This window comes from Apteryx mantelli, chromosome 16, assembly GCF_036417845.1.
Source record: "Apteryx mantelli isolate bAptMan1 chromosome 16, bAptMan1.hap1, whole genome shotgun sequence".
NCBI classification, from domain to species: Eukaryota; Metazoa; Chordata; class Aves; order Apterygiformes; family Apterygidae; genus Apteryx; species Apteryx mantelli.
Genome location: NC_089993.1, coordinates 7,508,857 through 7,529,688, shown reverse-complemented (window position 1 = coordinate 7,529,688; position 20,832 = coordinate 7,508,857). Strand labels below are relative to the sequence as shown.

At 38.0% G+C, this 20,832-nt stretch overlaps 1 protein-coding gene across 3 annotated transcripts; it reads right to left on the bottom strand.

Moving 5' to 3' along the window:
• Window positions 1–8,478: 8,478 nt before the first annotated feature.
• METTL22 (methyltransferase 22, Kin17 lysine) lies at window positions 8,479–20,452 on the bottom strand. 3 transcript variants are annotated; one of them, XM_067306242.1, is made up of 11 exons: window positions 20,320–20,452; window positions 19,042–19,389; window positions 16,632–16,982; window positions 16,178–16,218; window positions 15,950–16,094; window positions 15,373–15,444; window positions 14,711–14,764; window positions 13,279–13,359; window positions 12,246–12,348; window positions 11,316–11,484; window positions 8,479–9,838 (listed from the first exon to the last, which is right to left on the bottom strand). In XM_067306242.1, the coding sequence occupies exons 2-11, from the start codon at window positions 19,265–19,267 to the stop codon at window positions 9,803–9,805; spliced, it is 1,278 nt and encodes a 425-aa protein (XP_067162343.1). In that variant the 5' UTR covers window positions 19,268–19,389; window positions 20,320–20,452; the 3' UTR covers window positions 8,479–9,802. The 3 variants fall into 3 exon arrangements, with proteins under 3 accessions (XP_067162343.1, XP_013795679.1, XP_067162344.1); XM_013940225.2 differs by lacking the exon at window positions 20,320–20,452 and adding an exon at window positions 19,957–20,189; XM_067306243.1 differs by lacking the exons at window positions 8,479–9,838; window positions 11,316–11,484 and adding an exon at window positions 11,491–12,160.
• Window positions 20,453–20,832: the final 380 nt, after the last annotated feature.

Below are 20,832 nucleotides of genomic sequence, written 5' to 3'. Positions count from 1 at the left end.
GTATCAGTATGCATCTCCTCAGCAGTAGAAGCTATTGCAAGCACATCGGGATGAGAGTCAAGGCAGGATTCAGAGTTCTAGGTCACATTCAAGGTCTTGGACTTCTTCAAAACCTAAGGCCTGGCTAGGTAAAAGGCCAACAAGAGCTCCAGAATGCACCTCTCCCTTCTCTCTCCTGTGACCAAAATGCAGGCATCCTCTCTCTTTGACTACCATGGAGAACTCATGCATGGGGGCTCATAACAGATGCATAGTCACAGGATAAAGGAGCTGCCAGACCCTGCTCAGCCCTCATTGGAGCCACTGGAGGCTCCATGGAGCAGCCTGGCAAAGCAGCTGGAGATCACTAGAGAGGAGAGCTGTACAGAGTCCAGGCAAGGCAGGAACCCTGCAGGCTCTGAGCTGCTGAAGCTGTTAAGCTGTTCTTTTAGCTGGAGGCACCACCGCTTTGCAGATAGCGTCGCAGTACCCTTCTGTCCCTGCATGCGTGACTCAAGGCTAGGTCAAATGTCTCTTTGTTCCCATTCATCCAGGGTAGACCTCTCACATTTCTCAAAGTTAATCATAATAAGAAAGATTTAATGATCTCCAATTGCTAGAAGACAAGCAGTTTAGCCCTTAAGAAAACCTTTCCATCAGAAAGGATAATAAAGCACTGGAACAGATTACTGTGAGAAAAACAGAATCTCTATCATCACAGGCTTTAATAACAAGCAAAACAAGCACTCATCAAGATTAGCTCCACTTGATTCTGCTCTGAGAGAAAAATACAACAGACCATTTCTTGGTGTCCCTTTTGACCTAATTTCCTATGAATCTAAAATCTAAACCTGCTGTTGATAGCCTCCAGAAGGAATTGAGTCACAGAACAGTGAATACTAGTTTTCTTATAGTACTGTCTGTCCAATTCACTGTTAATTTTCTTGCCAAACTCATCATATGTATTTTTCCTCATCTTTGAAGCAGGAGCTAATATTACTATTGTTATTAACATCTTACCTGTCACTATGTGGTTCACTAACCAGTATCAGTCTTCAAAGGGAAAACCAGCATTTCTTAAGGAACAAAGAGAGAGTCCATTTGACAAATTCACACGGGATTACATGGTACTTGTGCTAGCAGCAGATTGGACTCAAAGGCTGGAAAGACATTTTGGGGTCATATATTCCTACAATAAATTCTGTCTTCTTCCTTTTCTAAAGAACTTATTTTTCTTATAGTTGGTGCTAGTGTATTACTTGCATTGCCTGATCAGGTTCAAACCCTAGGGATATAGACATAAGACTCCTATAATTAATGATTCTGAAAAAAAAAAAACCCAGTAAACTGGAGAGAAAAAAAAACCATCAAATCAAGGTGGGTTTTTGTTTTGTTTTTAAACTGAGTACAATTTACTGTCAATACCCCTATTACAAAAGAAAATCCTTCACACAAAAGGAAAGGAAGCAGGAACTTCAGCAAGGTGCAAGTATTCTCTAAGAAGCTAGGGATGTTCCTTCACATCTCCCCTTCCAGACATTCCTGAGACTGACATTGGCAAGCAATCTGTAAAAAAATAAAAAAAAAACACCACGCACAGAGACATATATATAGTTACTGCATTTGGGTGCTGGTACTGTCAAAGGAAACTCCATGTGCCATCCACTGGAAGAAAACCTCTAACATCAGAAAAGTGAGCAAGATACCCAAAGAACTCAAGACAAAGTATGTTTCACTACTGTTAACATACATTATTATATATTGAGATATTGTCACCCTACATGTTCATGACTCAAAAAAACCCTAGGCATATGAAGTATATGTAACCCAGCTTGCTTAAAAATAAAAAAGGAACCTGGCTAGAGAGGTGTGATGGTGAGGGAGGGAAGGAATGTTTTGGAGGCCCAAAGGCATTATTTCAGAAAGCACCACTGAAATTTATAAACTGCTTCAAACAGCTCTAGAAAAGTTTATACAAATGTATACAATTTATCTGAGGAATGTAATTTTATATTCACACATTGAGATAGACAAGGCTAAGCAAAACTTTGAACTGGGAATATTTATACTGACATGCTACAAACATACTTCCATTCTCCTTATTTTTTGCATACTGTTTTTTAGATGTTCTGCTAAACAATTCCCACATGATCTTTGCCACTAATCTCTTTTGTCTGCTCCCTGTTTTTTCCTGGGCTGGAAGGTAACAAACAAAAAACAATGAGAAAGCCCAGTGGTACTGACCATTGAAGAAACACTGTCTTCGTCCCCGTCCTCCTTGGAAAGGGTACTAGGTTTAATCCTTAGCCAAAAGAAATATGCCTACCTCTGCAAAGGCTCTCTGCTTGGTATATCAAGAAAGTCACTATTCTGATGAAGCTCATTTCACAGTGGGACTTTAGTAATTAAGATGCAGCCTGTTTTACTTACTAGATCCTCAGTCCTGACACTAGCTGCACCCAGCCAAGCTACTGGGCCTGCTTGTAGCAATGCATTTAGATGGACTTATTTAAGATAAAGACTCTGAAGTTGCATTCTATTTTTATTTACATAATTACGGGGGGGGGGGGGACAAAAAACAAAACCAAGAAGAAACAAAATAGAGGCCCCACTCTACAAAGGCCAGCTGCATGAGATGACATAGCCCATTTTCTTCTCAATCTGTGTCTTTTTTGGCATCTGTGAAAATGGAAGGCCTTCTCTCCATCAGGTAAAGCAGCTTTTGAGTCTTTAGCTTTAAGAAAAAGAGGCTACCTGGACAATAGCTGATGATAAAATACAAACCAAATAATTCTGTTGGTAAATCTGTACCCATCAGAGCTCATCTGTGCATGGCAAGCAAGGTTTGTTTTCCATAAGCTATTCAACAATTTAAGGACTTTGAAAGATTTAGAAGCTCACAATATGGAACAAGCCAAAAGTGCATTAGTATGCAAATTCTAATACAGACAAACGCTCTGTATTCTGTTACACAGGGGAATGCTGCACGTATCCCAGGCAGCATAAAAGGACTGAAGAGTTCCTTAACTTTCTGGAAAGATCAAGTGTCAATGCAATTACAATAGAAAACAATTTTAGTCTGTGGGATTCAAAATAAGCAGGGCTATCCCACACAGGTTAAAAATTGCTACTGTTGTGCTAGAAGGGCTGTTGTGCTTTCTGCGTGCCTTCCAGCTGGAAGAGCTTTGTGTTTCTATAGCAGAGACGAGGTAACAGAAGGTGCTTCAGTGCTAACACCCTGTTCTTTATAACCTCTCTTCTGGGGATTGAAGAAGCGGGCGTAAAGTCTAGGAGAGAGGCACAGAGGATAGGTGTGCTATCAAATGCTTGCAATCAAGTGAACCCTGCTACGGTGGTTTAAGATGTTACTACTCTCACTTGTCTGCCTCATACCATAGTCTTCAGAGCTAAAAGTACTGGAGAGCACAAGTGTGCCTCAGCCATGCCAGGTTAGGCTCCAGCGTATACAGATAAACTATCGTGGACTGAATTCAGGCAGTTGAGGTCTGGCCTATTTTTCCTGCTTGTTCCATGCTGTCATCTTATGCTATTATCCGAGTTGCCTATATTCTCACACTGGCCCTGATACCAAGAACCTGGAAGCTGGAAGTCAAAACCAAACTAATTCAAATAAACACAGCACAAATATTTACCATGGGAGATTATTAACCACCAGAATAAGCTGCCAAGGAAAGCCATGAATTGTCTCTTTCTTTGTACTTCCAACTGAAGGCTGAATGACTTCCTGGAAAATGTACTATAGATAAAACAAATTATTGGATTTCTTACAGAAATTCTATATTAAATAGGAGGTCAGACTACATAACATTATGCTTCTGCTTGAGTTACTAAAGCCAAGAACTTCATAGAGAATTTTTTATTCAGTATAATATAGCAAAATATCCCAATTTTGGGAATCCAGGATGGTGTATATAGCATGCGCTATGTCCAGCTTCCTGCTTTTAACTCGGAGTTTGGTCATGAGATATACCTTCCCCTCGTGCATCCCAAGAGGGTTTGGAATAGTCTAATTGTCCAAGCTATTTCTGAATGAGCATTTCATGGTTTAGTAGGCTTCCCTCTTAGGAAGCATGCTGTATCATTACATGTAAATGCACTCCGCTGGCAGCCAGAAAGGCTATGTTTTTCAGAATGAACCTTTAGCCTGTTGATGCACCAACTTCCAGCACAGAATCAGGTAAGAACACACAGATAGTCAGGGTCAGGAGTGAAACAAAAGCAGGATAAAGTCCTGTTAATTGCAGTCTACCAGAAAATATAAGCCTTTTGACCTATGCCAAATGTCAAAGTCCAACAGTACAGGCAGCCCAACAGGACAAATTAGCTTCTTTTCAAATCCTATTACTTGACTTGAACCCGCAAAGACTTTCAGTTCCTTCCATTGTTTTGGCTTAGCTACGCACATCAAACCATGCTTACCTGGTCAGTCTGGTGCAACTCTCTAGGTAAATGTCAGCACGTTCATCGCTAAATTGTACTTTGTTCTATGAAAACCACTACATAATTGTCTCTTTAGAAGGGCAGGCTTTGTAACTAGACTCGGATGAATCTGAAAAGAAACAACTTCTTTCTAGCAGCTTTGGCAGATCCCATTCAAGACTAGAACCTGATTGTTTTCAATTAGCAATAATTAGTTTCTCACTGGCAATGTCTTCAATACCTGAAAGTTTCAGAATGCAGGAAGAGATGGGGAAGTATTGTTCCTCAGCTCAATTCCTTCCCCAGTTTCTATTTCATGTCACATGGGTCCTAACAAGACTTTCAGCCCCTAAACTTTGGGATTAATCTACAAACAAGCTCATCTTTGCCAAATGTATTTTTCAGTTTATCAACACCATAATCACACTCAGGAATTGAACTGCTCTTTAAAGCCATTTTTATAAACATTAAGTAAGTAATTCTCTATACATATATATATAGGATTTTTTTAAATATATATCTACGATTTTTCTTGGTTCTTTCTGGGAATCCTCCCTATTCTACTTTGTAAATAATAGGTTTTGTTTGTATAGCACCAAGAGAAGTAAAATAAGCCTTTTTTTTTTTTTAACTCATGTTATCTAAGACCTCTAGCAAGAAGTAGATCCATGTTTTAAAAGTAGCATGCTGAATGTTCACAAAATCACTTAACACTGTATGGTCACTGTTAACACGTGCTTAACCCATTCCAAAAGTGACTCTAGTAACTTTTTTTGTTGTTAAATAGTCAATCATTTACTTTTAGCACATTGTCCTACCACACTACAGGTGTTCAAGTATTACATTGGTTCCTTAAGGAAAGGTCCTGGAGTCCATTGGCTTATTGATCCTCACATGAAAGAGGCTAGAAATCTCAAATACACAAAATTCTTCAATTGTCATGTACTAGCAGAATGAAAAGAAAAAAAAAGAAACAGAACTACCACGGACAGACTCCTCAAGTCTCTGGTGAAAATTAAAGATAATTGGAGCTAATGCTGTATTTAGAAGTCTACCAGAACAGTCAAGTTGAAACACTGGGGAGACAATCTCATGAAATATATTTGCTATAAAACTTTATAAGCTCCAGTTAAGCCCTGATCTTTTAATGAATTACAAGTCCATACCACACACAGAAAAGTGATTTCCACCTCTTCCTAGAAGACTTCCTGAAAATCCCAAACTCTTGGAGGCAGCATTCTAAAACTACTGTTAAAGAGTTGAATATAAAATCTCCCTGTTCTCAGGGTTGTTTTCATGACCATCTCTAACACACACGCTAGCATCACCAAATCAGAAAGGCAGCCTTACATATCTAAGTTGAAAACTGTTATTCTTAGTAGAATATTGTTAAAACATTTTTCCCCCCCCAAAAGGAACAGGATATTTAACAAACTGTGTGGTATAAAATGTTTTGACTCAGTGTTGTACAGCAGATGGAGCTACAAGAATGGTCTATGAACAGCCACCTACACATAAGAACAAATAGTGATAATATACCTAATGCATTAGATAATGCAGTTATATCTTAAATAACTTTTCTTTCTACTACAAAATGACACAAACAGGTTCACAACAAAGCAGCTCTCCACATTCCACATCGACAGAGAGTTCAAAGATATAGTCTGCCAGTAATGCTCATTCAAGTGTCACACAGTAGTTCAAGTTCTTCTTTTGACCAATATTTAGAATTATTTTACCCATGTTCCTCTCAAGACGCAAGATAAAAGCAGGACGGTGGTACCAGCATTCAAGAGCAATCTTCATCTGAAGTGTGGAGTTGAGAAAGCATATGTATTACATCAATATACACCAGTGACATAAAAGTAAAATCAGTTTGTTTCAAAGAAGAATTCCTGTTGGAAGATAGTGTGTCCATCCATTATGGTACTTCTTCCCCTCTTTCCCAAAAAGGGATACTCTTCTCCTTTACCAGAAATAAGTGCAAAAGGGTTCAGGTTTCTTCCCCTCCCACTGTGTTTATCTTTTCCCCAAGATAATCCATTTTGCTGACCAACCAGACTACAGATTTGGAAGTATTTCCAAATGCAGAATGGCTTAATTTAGCAGAGCAGAAAGTCAGCTTTCTAAATGAAAGCTCTTCAACCTCAACTCCACTGAACAGTAGAGATAGTAACAAGTTTTAGAATAAGTGTACACTTTCATCTTCATGGAAGTAAACAACTTGCAGGAATGAATAAATGCTGACTAGGGGCACTTACTAATTCACTAATGAAAGCAAAACCTTTTTTTCCTACTAGACAAGAGGGGATCAAAAAGTATATAAATAATCCAACAGGGTTCTTCAACATTTCACAACAAAATATACAAACTCTTTTCCAGTAGCTCACGGTCCAGGACTGTCCAACTTAATGATACTGAATCATTTGAGTTTTCTATAAGCTATATGAATTGGAAGCCCCATGCCTGCCTAGTACACTCTAGCCTGTTGTCCACATTACTAACAACTTCTCCCCCTCCCAACTGTATTTTCTCTCCTTTCCATCAAGAAAGCCAGCAAGGAGAAGACAGACACCTGGCCATGCTGGCAAGACATTTCTTATTTGGCACAGAAAGCTCTAATTTCTGTTGTATCATTTTTGCCTTTCATATTTGCTTCTTCCACAAACCCCAATAATCACTGAAACAAAGCCGCCGCTCAGGAAAAAGGAACAAGAAATGATGCATAGTGTCCACAGTTTGTTGCTTCAGCTTTGGAAATTTCAGATATCATTCTGTCGGTGTCCTGGCCAAAATTCTAAGATTAAAAATTGTGTCTAACATATAGCAAATCAGGTACAAGACAGGACTGCCAAAAATCTAAGAAAATCACCAGTTAGAATTATTCAAAGTTTAGATACATTCACACAAGCATACTATTTTCTAAATCATGCTTTATTGGGGGGGGGGAGAAGAGGGGACTTGGTTTATATAAATGTATACAATCTGCTAGAGATGTTATCATTTTAGGCACCAACTTGATTTTCAACCATAATCCGTGTGCTCAATACTATACAATTCCCTGCTTTTAGTAGTCTTAAACAATGGACTGATAAAGGTGGAAATTTGCATGATGAGCTCTGAAAACCACTACCATGCATGACATATCTAAAGTACGATCCAAGTCAAAATTGAGAAGGTGACATGCCTGCTTAATGTCCTCAAGCAGCAGTGACCAATTCGCTGGCAAGACGATCTTCCCTTCTCTCTCATTAACACTGCAAAGCCAACACATTATGAGATTCTTTTATGATTCTTTTGAGAACTGCTGCCTATTTTTGCGTATTCTTCACCATCAGTGATAAGGGTCATAGGCTAATTTGCAAATTAGCCTTCAGATCTGTCACTGAACCCCCAAACTGTTTTTCCCTTATGTCACTTGCAACATAAATTGTCAAAAGCAAGCTAGAAAAGTTGGCTTTGTTTCTTTAGGAGGAAATTCTATTTCAGTTTGCTTTCCAAGCATCCCTGATATTCATATTTACTCAGACACAGAAACAAGTGTTAAAAAAACAAACAAAACTTCCCTCCCCAAAAAACCAAGCCACACCCCCACCAGTTTTTCATATGTTAAATTAAGCCAGTGGTGGTAAAATGGCAGAATTCTAAGTTGAAGAGATCTACAGTAACACCCTACCTGGATAAGTTTTTCTCTTGCTATTTCCAAAGACTTTCAGAATTCCCGTGCAAGTAAAAGTCTTCTCTAACCACACACATCACATCAGTTCAAATTCATTTCTTGCTATAACACACCTTCAAAAAAGATTAATACTTAAATAAGCTGGTCTTCAGTACTACACTCAAAAAAACCCAGAGTTCTCCTCAGTGAAGTTAATTACATTACAAAACAAACTGAGTAAGAATTATAGACTGGGAATAGTTTTACACCTTTGAAGTTTAAATGAGGATCCTGAGAGAAAAATTTCTGTATTAATCTAGGCAGATTATGCTATACACTAAATGCTATGCATATATGCTATATGCTAAGATAATGCCTTTAAAAAAAACCAACACTTTGGCTGTATTTACAGATCATCATCTTTATTTAATGACCGTTCTTCTAATTTTTTAAAAACAATATAGAGGAAAATATATCTTCATGTACATGAACAGGTTATTTAATAACTGCTCTTAAATAGCTGAACTAAACCAAACATAAAACAGACTTTCAAAAAACCAACCAGATGCTTCTAATGTAATGTGTGCACATCCCCACAAGTCACAGGCCAGAAGAGCTTTATCATTATATGTTATCATTATATATAATGTTTATCATTAACACTTTCATAAAGCTAGAAAATTCAGCAGAAGCAAAAGTTTCAGTGAGAGTGTACATGTGGCAAGTGATATAACACAGCAGTATGCATTAAAAATATAATACACAAACATTATGATCTTTGGTTTCATTAATCACTCAGGAGAGATTTGATCAATATGTTGTACTTTAATCTAAAAGATTTGTACTTTAATTTAAGACACTGAAGGCTCTATCTGTACAGTCAAGACATTCTTGACACAGGTTATCTGCTGCTCCCCAACCTCACACATATACTGAGGGTAGAAGTCCCAACATTTAAAGAATGGGAGCAAGTCATTTTGCATGAAATCTTCCCACCTTCAACCTGGCAAGGGCAGAATAGCTTAAAATGCCAGTAGGACAACATACCTCCAAGACTGCTATGGAACATTTTTAGAGACTTAAACCTAAATGTATCTTGTCTCTTTTCAACTAAGACAGTAGCCCTGAATGAAAGTGATATTGATAGGACAAACCAAAAATGAAAGACTAAGTTTCATAAATGGATCACTTAAAGATGAGGAAACAAGACAACTAGGTCTTGCTCAGAAGACTGTTTCAAACGTGTCTATAAATATAAAAAACGTGGAATCAGCATGAGACTGAAAACAATGTACAAGTTCAGAAAGCTAAAAATGAAAATGTACATTTGCAAACCAGCCACATGGAAAAGTGTTAGATAGCTCTTTATCAGAATTTAAGAACTAAATCACAAAGCCTAAAGAACATGCAGTACCACATCCCTGCCACAGTTAGATCCAACATCATGGGACATTATCACACGTGCTATAGCTAATGAAATTTGTTTTGGATCTGTACTCTGAAGATCAGTGTTAAAAAATTTCATAACAGAAAACAATACAGAAACCATGTCCTAAGTGCCAAAATAAACTTACTGAAGGCAAATCTGCTTGAAATTACTTTCCAAGAACATGGTTCCACCAGGAAAATCCTTTTCTTGGGACAAGAATCTGTTTTTAATATAACAAAAAAGCCTTTATCTTTTATCTAAGATATCTAAGTATCTTCAATTTTCTCATGTCCCAGTCATGTCAGCCGTTCAGCAATGACCTTCCACAGTTCCTGCAGGAGAGAGAAATACATACACATTTTCTCAGAGCAGTAGATTGCAATTATGAAAAGTTCAACATTCACACTTTAAGACAAATTTTAAGCCACACCCTGTACTTGCATAGTAAATTTGTTTAATCTCCTAGAATAACAGCAAAATTATCTTTGAGATACAACAGTACAAATGAGTTTTTATTCTTGTAGCATTTTTTTAATTAAAAAAATTAACATCATTTAAATTGTTACTGAAATAATTTCATTAGTCTACATGATCTTCAGCAGTATTTTGACTAGGAATCTTGCTCTCTCTCTTAGCTTGTGTGGACAAAATGTTTTCAACAATGCCTGTAAAGATATGACTGAGAAAAACAAAAACAAAACTCCTCAATTTACTGAGGACTCTAGCTCTCACAAATCTGTTTTAGACACTTCTCACTCTATTGGACAACAAAAATGAAAAAGACCACTTACTAATTTCTGGAGAATGAATATTAGTAGCTTTGGCCATACAAAAGATTAATAAACAGACTGTTTCATGCCCTTTACCATGACTATATTGAATTGTGGTGATATACTTCATGGGAAATAAAAACTAACTTGTGTGTCCTTTAAAAATGCATACGTTCCAAAGACCAGGAGCCTTCATCAAAAAGTTCGTAGGGAACAAGTTTACACATTTAGATAAAAGCCAAGTTACATTTATATATTTGGAAAATATGTTTTAAAGTTTTGCATGCATATTTTATGTCTGAATATGTCAAAACTAAATAAAATGAATCAGTCTTGTGGAATAACTACAGCCCCCCATAATCTTATTATGCATACTCTAGAAAAAAAAAGCAATACTATGTTGCCTACAAAAACCTCAGTTCTTGGTAGCAGATTTGCAAAACAGCAAAAGATCTGCAAGTTCTCCAGAAAGATCAGTTGGTCTGTACTGCTGCAGAAGCTTGCAGGCTACTAGCTAGCTTACATAATATTCTTAAGATCAGACAGTTGAAAAAAAAAATCTTGAGTGTAATTAGGTAACTACATATATGATATCTGATACATTTCTGAATAATAGAAGTTTAGAGCTAATTGACTTATCACAGATATTGAAGCATTACTTCCTTAACCCTGTAAAGAAACTACTAAAGTATAAAATGAGAGCTCTTTTACAAGCAAATAAATGAGAGAAATATTGGTTCCATTTTCTAGTCAATCTCAAAAATTGTATTTTCTAAAGGTAATGCAGATTGCACTCATTTCCTCAAAGGTTGCAAAACAATCTAAGCCATTATATTGCTCGGTGACAGAAGAGGGCATGTTATGAAGATCTAGTATAGGTTACGTAAGCACAAACAAGAAATCACTTTAAAACAGCTTAACAGAAATAAAGAGGTAATGTTTATTCTTCTGTTCTTACTTTATGTTAAGTAAACAGCCGAAAATTAGTGTGAGATAATTAGCCCAACACATTACATTTATTTTAACGAATGCCACTTACCAACTGCTCAATTCGTTCATAAATGAGAAACTGGCAGAAATCGAGTTTAATGGGCTCCACAGTATATTTCATTTTTCTATCTTGGAGGTTCTCCAGATCATTTAGAGTATTTCTAAAATGACTGTAGGCTTCACACGTAACATCCATATGTCTTAAAGTGAAGTTCAGCCTGGCAAGAAAATATTTCATCGAAAGTTTCTCTCCTACACTTGCATCTTAAATGGCTATGTAACTTTCCCAAGTTAATGGAAAGTGTGGGACTTCTCAAATGTATTAGTAAATTTTGTCATTTTGTTTTTTGGGGTTTTTTTTGGGACTATCAAGACTTACACTAGGATCAGTACACCAATAACTCTTTGATAAGTCTTTTTAGTCTTTCCACTGATTGTAGGGCATTTTGCCCCAAAAGAATAGTATGAAAGGGCTATTGCTTACACATCTCCAGAGATTTAAGCAAGGACTATTAATGTATTTGCTTGTGAATGGACTACAACACATGACTACTCAAAAACTTACAACAATTTCTTGAAAGAAAACACAAGAGGAATTGTTATAGCAAGAGTCAAGTTGGGAGACACATTTCCTCATTATTAGCCTCTTTATTCCACTCCATGCTTTAGTCTGATCTCAGATACTCATTAAATTTTGTTGGCATTACAGAAGACATTGGTCTATAACTACAGATTTATCTATTTGATGCAAGACAAAGGTAGGACAACAGAAACTTAACTCATTTGAAATTCAAATTCTGAATTCATAAAAATCAAGCAAGTATGAAAAAAAAATTGCCCTAAGTAGATACTCCAGCCTTTGCTCAATTAATGCAATGAAAGTCAGAAGTTGACCTGCAAGTAAATCAGATTTTTCTTTTGAATAAAGAAAACAATGTAGAAATTTTAGTGCTTATTTTAAGTTCTTGGTAATACTTACCTCTTTTCTATTGATAAGTAAACCGTGCAAGAATTTCTCAAGTTGTGTGTGATTCTATACAGAGTTCTGAATAAGGCATCTGTCAGGTCATCATCATAGAACACTACAATAAAAAGATCAAAGCATGCAGTATGTACATTCAACTGTAATATTTACTTAAACCTAAAGTATGAAACAACAGCCTTTAATTAGAATATTCTAATTGAAAACTTTGTGTCACTATTTTAGTTAAATTCCAAAGTAATATATTTTTAATGGCAACAACTGACCCTGTAATAATATCCACTGCTGCTCTTTACGTCAAGCCTTCTTTAAGATTCTCTCACGCCAATGGGAATCACTTCCATCAGACAACTTACACAACTTAAACAAGATCTCTCTCAGCCTGGAAATACCTTACTGCAAAGCTAAGAAAGACAGGATATCACAGTTCACAGGGCCTCACTTCTTACAAAAAAAGTAATACCACTAACACCTTGTAACTTTTTGGAAAACAGTCTTGCAACATCTTTCAATACCATAGCTAAAAAACAAACAGGAAAAACTCCTCCTTTACTTAAATATCATTGAATATCAAAACCACAACGGTTCTCCTATACAGATTAGCTAGCTTGTCATTTCTCAGTCTTTCACTAAGGCAAGAAAAACAGAATAGAAAGGCACAGACATCCAAAGGGATAGACTCTATGGGCAAGTGCAGCACCTGAAAATTGTTTTTTCACATGTAGGACATTTACTGGTGACAATTATGTTTGAATAATTTATTTAGTTACAAATCATTAAACATCAAATGAAAGAATAGGCTACTCTTTTCAAAAATCTTTTCTCCTATTTGCATGTACAGTCTGAATTAGCAGTCATCTTTTTAAAAAAGGAAAAACTACAAGATACAGACAGAAGCACTAAGTCAGAGCTTTGACAAATTAGGTAAGGATCTATGTATAGAATTTTAAAAGCGAAATAGGTATATTTAAGTTATTACAAATGATGCTTAAACATTTTATTTAAGAGTTTACTGTTTGTGTTTTCTTACCATCAGCTGCCATTATCACAGTACAGTGGTCATGCAAATCAGCAATCTCTGCTTCAGACCACCTATAAGGAGCTTCAGGATCTGCAACAAAGAAAACAGCTTTACTCAGATTTAACTGTATCAAATACCTGATAGATGGAAAAGAGACATCTTCATTCTCTCCCTGGTCATCTGCTCCTCCATAAATGGAGCACCCTACTAAAGGTAAATCAAAACCTCAGTCTATTCATTCTCTGAAGTTCCCTGCTGTCCTTTGCTTTCTCTCTGCCTTGTATCCAGTTCTCCCAAGGCTGACTGGCAAGAGTACAGAGTTTTCCTTGCCATATGAATTTACAATTACTACCATGTAGCAAGATTACAGACTTTAACTAGACTAAAGATAAATACTGCTAAAAAAAAAAAGGCACATCTAAGTTTTGATCAAGCTTCCTATTTAGTCATGCTTTTTAAATTTTAGATTTTGTTAAAATTTAGAAGCTTTCTCTGAAAGTTTAAAAACATACTCTGTTCTACAGGTAGTATCAAATGTTTTCATTAAACAGAAATTTTTAAGGTCCAAAGAAAGATTTTTGAAAGTGTAAAGGATGATTCTATCTGCTTAAATAGTTGAGCTATTTTTCAGAAGGCATTATATCAAGATTATTGTTGCCCAACTGATGATACAAAGACCTACAAAGCAGAGTTGAGTTCATACGGCCAAGTGTTTCAATTTTGTATTGGTCTTAATTTTTTATCCCTAAAAGGCCCATATTTATAACTACTAGAAAGAGTTTTCATGACCCATTTTACTATCATTAATTGCACTTTTAAAATTATTCAGTTTAGCTGCCTTTATTTCGTTAAATGTAGCAAACTACATTCCTTTGCCAAATACTTAAAATATATCATATTCATCAACACGTTTGGAAAAAACATTTATACAACTCCAAATCATCACCTATCCTACCAGAATGCTTCTCTAACTGCTCCACCCATCCAAAACTCTACAATGGTTAGGAGCCATGTTCACCCACCACCTCTCCCCGATCCCTCCTCATCACCTTTCAGTCACGTGCCGCACTCAATACCATCACATCAAAATCTGGATTGCAGTAACACGAATCCATACCATTGCTCCTGGATTCCATTATTAGCATGTAACAGATGGGTCTTGTCTGCACCTCTGGATTTTGTCCTCACAAAGTAAAGGACAACTACTGTTGGTCTGTTCTCAACCAATCAATAAACCCTTCCGTACTCATTCACACAACAATAATGCACCTAGAAACAAATCTTGTACTTTGAGCACCATAGAGTGTTTAAAAGCTATCTTTCTAGACGGATGAGTACTGGAAGACTCCTTCATTTCATAAACAATAGAGTAAGCTTTTCTTGATGGCTTAAAAAAAAAAAAAGAAAAAGCCATTTGAATGGACTCATTACAACCACTTACCAGTACAGAACTCATCTTGCAGCCAATCCAGTACTTTAACTTTAATTTCACTTCCTGTGGGAGAAGAGGGTGGACAGAGGCAGGGGGAGATATACAAGTGGAAGTAAAGAGTCAAAATCTGTAGTGGAGCAAATGATTAAGATATATTATGAAGACATATGAAATACGTTAGGCCTGGCTGAATGTCAAATCGTTTATTGTACAAAAACGGCCACCTACTCACAAGGGAAGGGTAGGAGAAACTTAACGGGCAGACACACATCTTACGTTCTCTTTTACATGTTTCACCTGCAAAATACTTCCCCATTCCAGAGTTCTACCTCTGCCATCTACACTATTTATGTAACTGGTCTCTTGGCCTCCAGATGTCTATGATCCTCCCAAGTAACTCAGTGAAACTCACAATTACTGTGTAAGAACCATGGTTGGTCTTAACTGCTGACCAGTGAAAGAATAAGTATTTTGCTCTTCTCAAAAGGAAGTTGTCCCAGTATGGACCACAGAGAGATTTCTTTCATCTTTCTCTTTTTCAGTCACTTTCAACCAAGACAAGAGTTTAATTTTACTTGTAAACATGTAAGATAGTCAATGACTTGTGATGTTTAAGCCCAAAGTAGTTCACATATAGGCAAATGCACAAGAACTGACTGTATTGCACTTACTTCCCTGCTCAATCAGGTGTTTGTTTAATGCAACATTATGTTCACACATGGTCAGAAGATCTTCACCAACATCTGCAAAAAGTGATAGTGATACTCAAAATGAGAATATTTGTACTGTGCATGCTCCTGACCTCTCAGCCTAGTTCTCTAAACTTTTCTCAAGCTTAGGAAACTAGGGACAATTCAGAGCAACTCTCTCCACTGAGAGTAGTTTCCCTAGGATCCTTCTTGCCTTCATTTTTCAGTACTAAACTCTGAGTCATGCTTAAAGAAAAAGCCATTAAATCCCCAAATTACCTCTTTTATTCTTAGGCACATCATCCTGAATTCATAGCAATGTGAAAAACAAAACCAAACAAACAGCTTGCCCAAACTCTTGCACCTAAAAGTAGCACTGCTTTTTCAGATCCATTAAGAAAATTCTTGCCACTTTTCTGTAAACAACACACCAACTATTAACCAAAAATGAATAAATACGGATGAGAACCCCAGGAAGAAAGCAATGCTTCATGAAAATTTCACATGAATTTCTAAATGAAGCTTCATAATAATGTTTAATTAAAAATAACTGTCTTACCTGTGCAGTAAACTCTCTTGGCAACTGTTCCCATGATGATGCTTGTAATTCCAGTGCCACCTCCAAGCTCTAGTACTGTGCAACACCTGAACATATCCCATTTAAACAGAATGTAATCAGCAAGAAGAAAGGCTCCACGCCAGACCTTCAGGAGAGAGGAGCAGATAAATTGGGTAAATTCTAAAGCACAATCCATGAACAGCAAGATATTACAAAGATGACACATACTTGTTTACCAACATCTTCCAAAGGGGTTGCCATAGTGTGCTCTGTGAATGTGAAAGTAGAGCAGAAATAAGTTTTTTAAAGTGTTGTTCAAATTAAGTTCAATAGCAGCAAGTTTGAAAATCAAGCAGTGTTTTCTTTTTAAATCTAGAACTTAATGATCTTCATTCAATACAACAAATCTAAAAACCCCACTAACTATGGAGCACGGCAGGTCTAACTCATTCAGTCTGGGAGCAGCCAGCTACATGTCTCTCTGGAATATTATTGACCAAAACTCTTCTGGAAAGAAACAGTATGTTTTTAAATTAAGCATAATACTGTGAAATTATTTTATTATCACCTCTCATTTAATAGCTGTTGTTTCATTTATGAAGACAAAAAAAATCTATTTTTCTTTTGTTTTACAAAAGAGATATTTATCCCATTTATCCTTGAAGGTAAGCCTACTACTTACCTATTTTAACAATATCACTGCAAGTGCATTCTTGTTCTTCATCTTCAAAAGAATCTTCTTCCCCTCTCATCAGAATTACAGGATACACCCTATCCCTCAAAAGATCCTCCACTTCTAAATCAGAGGCACTTTGAGGTCTTCTGACAACTTCCAAGTCTCCATCATCATCTAGCAGAGCTTCTAATCCTTTAATATTTACTTCTCTTTCATTTTTTAGATTATTTCTGTCCTTGTCACACAATTCCTCTCCACTTTTGTACTGGTGTTCTTTTTCTGTTGTAGCTTCTCTCGCATTTTTCTCAGATGCCCAATTATGAGTGTTCCAAAGGAGCTTGAAATATGACAGGAATACTACAAGAACACAGGAAAAAAAATATGTTGAAGATTAACGCTGCAATAAAACCAGAATCTATATGCAGCTTCCACATGCATGAGGTTTTGATATGTGTTTCACATATTAAAAATCTACAGGATTAAAAATCATACAGGTAGCTTGCAATACAGTTTAACTAGGAAGGAATATTTCTGCTATTAAGTTCTGTCAGAACAAATAAGTGTTGAAGAACTTTCAAAGTCTACTGGTTGAATCAGCACCTACTGAGCAACAGGTCACATTTTCATCTGATTTAGTAACACTTATGTTAACAATTAGGATAAGGGATGGTTTCTTACATCCTCCAAATCATTTCTCAAAGAAGAACCAACAACACAAGTTAGAGTTTGTTTCTTTTGGTTAACACTTAATTCCTGTCATAAAGAAAGGCAAGACATTCTAGCAAAAAGTAACTAGAAATTTTTTACCATTTCAAAAGGCTTTTGGAATTCAAGTAACTTCAGGCCTTAAAATCAGCTCACAAGGGTACAAGGTAGCAGAAAAAACTCACAATAACATCGTAGTTTATAAAGTCACATTCTGATTTCTTTAGAAAGCAAGATAATCAAGGTTGGTCTACTGCAACCTGAGAGAAATCATTCTCTAGAGACACCATTTTCAGATATATCTAATAAGATCTTCATTGTTTATCCTAGAATCCAAAGTTTTACAAGCCATCTATTTTTGTATGACATCTAGATTAAACTGTTTTGTATATGCAATAAATTAGAGGATGCTATCAACAAATGAAATGTTTTTGCTCTCCAGAGTCCATTCTGATCCTCTGGGTATTCTCAGTATTTCAAAGTTCTAAGGTAAAATTGACCCCCAAAAAGGAAAGACAAAATCCATGTATGGTTCCCTAAAAAAACAGCAGAGTGATAATGGAAGGATTATCATGGTATCTGCTAGAACAAAAGCTGCTATATATGGTGCTCTAATTCTTGTCATATGAAACAAAGGAATTTCTCAGACCAAGCGTGTTCAAGTAGGTGGCACATGCTGTCATTTCATTCCGTTAAAATGTTCTTTGTATCAAACAAAACCACAGCAAAGGAATGCCAAGTAGCATGCTGACATACCACTGTATTAATTACCTGACTTTGACCTGATGAAGGTAAACTTCTTTGTCAGGCTCTTTGGCCTACTTTTCTCTTTTAATCATTTTTTACACTGACATGTGCTAGAATAATTGCAGAGGTTAAACACTGTATGTCACAAATGGGCTTGAAAACACAACAATTAACACCTCTGTTACAGCAAAAGGAGAGGTACTTTTCTACAGAACATTTTCCCAGCAGTTTCAAGGTCAGTTTCCTTGACAACCTGATAGAAACCCAGGAGCAGGCAATCAGTCAGAAGTATTTGCCAATTCATTCCCACTACAGCCTTGATTCTTCAAATTATGTAACAGCCATGCAAGATCCATTGCTCTTCTGAACTTTGTATGAAGTCGATTTAAAAACAAACAAAAAACCCCCAAGTTTTTTGTTTCCTCCAGACTAGATAGTAAATTATCACTTAAAGAATTTTTAAAAATTCGTAAGTTATTGTTGATTTCACTTTGATTCATAATACCCTGCCCTAAATTTAAATTAAGTGATACTATTTAAAACCTTTAGCTTATCACCTTTAGTTTGTATGTAAGAAAACATCCAAACTTTTGACATGATTCTCAAAATAGCCATGAGCTTTAAATATATATATACACACACACACACATATATAGATATAAAACCAAATTCAGCCTGCATAAAGGTTTACTTAGTTACTTTCTCTCAGAAAATAATTTAAGATTTTTTTTTTTTTTTAGGATGAGCTGTCTACAAAGTCTACATTAATAGTTTTAACTTGCATGGCTAATTTCATGATGCAAATCTGGTTAGCCTTCTTTGAAAGAACTGAGTAGGAAGCAATTCTGCTTCTAACTGGAACAAAATATGTAATGATTAATATCAACCATTTGAAGGAGAATTTAGACATTACAAAAAGTTAATACTCTTAAAATATTGTTCCATCAGCCTAAACATACTTTACCTGGTTGTCCAGCTGCATTCAGTCGTACCATGAGATGTCTTTTGTTTGGACAGTGTAAGTGAACATCAGAAAGTACAGTGTCACTTTTAAATGTGAGGTTGTCCATAATCTCTTTCTCTGCTACATCTACCATGACATGCTGGTGAGACAGACATCTACAATAACAAAATAGTCCCTTGTGAAGCACTCTTATGAAGTGATTCGATACTCTTCTATTAATAGGCATCAAGTAAAGTTTTGCTTAACAAGACAATTTCATGACATAGTTTGAGACTTCAGGCAAGATGTAATTGTGCAAGTTCCAGCACACTCCAGTAAGATATTAAATTGCACATCAGGATATTCAACCTAAAAACAAATACAAACAGTTTTTAGTTACATTCTGACACTAACATTACTCCACCAATATTTTAAAGATAAAAATCAGATTACAATGTCCAGCACAATAAAGTTACAATGCACAAATGCTCTATTTTACTATGTTCCAATGAACTGTCAAATACGTAACTGCTAGTAGCTCACTGCCACACATCACATCTTTAGGAAAAAGAGCTACTAACTTGTGTTAGAAGGAAAAAAAAAAAAGATATCCTGAAAGTGCAGTTTTACAAATACACACTCAGTCAAGGTCTTCAAAGAACAAAAGGCCTTGGGTGCTCAATGTGGCCATTGTAAGGAGTCTTATTTTGCATAGCGAGTCTCAGAACCTTCTCAGAAACTAACAAGATCACTGAACATGTTCTCCTAGGTTAGTTCCCTACGTTTTGTGAAAAGAATATTTGTTGTTCCTGGAAAAAAAAAAATCGGTTTCGTCTATTTGCCCCCATTAGTACGGCAGTTTTCACCAGCTATTAATATCTACAGGCACCCCCTAGGTAAAGCTACCGTGATGCCATTTTCTGTGTCGGCACTAACATCGCCTTGGAAGATTAGCCTGAATTTCCTATTAGCAGCTTCTGCTTGAACAACCTCATATTATCTTAAAACGCCTCAGCTTGTACACGCAGATTTCATAACGCGAGTCCTGACCACTTCGTCCTGCAGCTACGAAGCCCTATGACCAGCCTCGCTGCAAACCCGCCCACGCTCACGCAGGTGCGCGCGAGGCCGCGCGGCGCCGGCGGAGCGGGGCCACAGGCCGCGTCCGGCTGCGGCATCGCCGCTGCAAGCGAAGCGGCCTCTTCCGCAAGCGGCGGCGCGGCGCGGCCGGCAGCCCCGGCGCCGCTCGCAGCGGTTGCGGTTGCGGCCGCGGCGGCGCAGGCGGGCTCTCAGACGAACCTGCCCCAGCACCGGCCGCCCGCCGCAGCCGCGCGGCCCTCCGGGAGGCGAGGGGGCGGCTGAGCCGCGACAGCGACACGAGCGACCCCGGGACCGGGACCAGGCCGCGTGGGCGAGCCGGGCCCTCAGGGGGCTGCGGCGGGCCCCGAGGAGCGCCGCCGCCGCCACAGCCGCCCGGCGCCGCGCGCCGCCATTTTGGAGGCGCGGGCTGCTTCGGGCGCGCGGCTGACGCCACGACGCGCCCCCGCCCCCGGGACGCGCCCCCGCCCCCGGGACGCGCCCCCGCCCCCGGGACGCGCCCCCGCCCCCGGGACGCGCAGAGCGGCGCTGCGGCCCGGCCCGGCGCGGCGTGGCGCGGCGCGGCGCGGCGCGGCGTCTCGGTGGCGGCGCCCGCAGCGGCAGGGCGCCCCCGCAGCGCCACCCCGCGGCCGCCCTGGCAGGCCTCCGGGCTCAGGCACTCCGCCGCGTGCAAGCAGCCGGAGGCTGGGGGTGGGCGCCCCGTCCCTGTTCCCT

What these genes read in the sequence shown, in the direction of transcription:
- METTL22 (XM_067306242.1), bottom strand. Translation starts at nt 19,267, where the DNA reads ATGCCTATTAATAGAAGAGTATCGAATCACTTCATAAGAGTGCTTCAC. An exon ending in CAGTGATATTGTTAAAATAG is followed by an intron (nt 16,219 to 16,631) that starts GTAAGTAGTAGG and finishes TCACATTCACAG; the next exon opens with AGCACACTATGGCAACCCCT. An exon ending in GCAAGATGAGTTCTGTACTG is followed by an intron (nt 13,360 to 14,710) that starts GTAAGTGGTTGT and finishes TCTTTGTTGCAG; the next exon opens with ATCCTGAAGCTCCTTATAGG.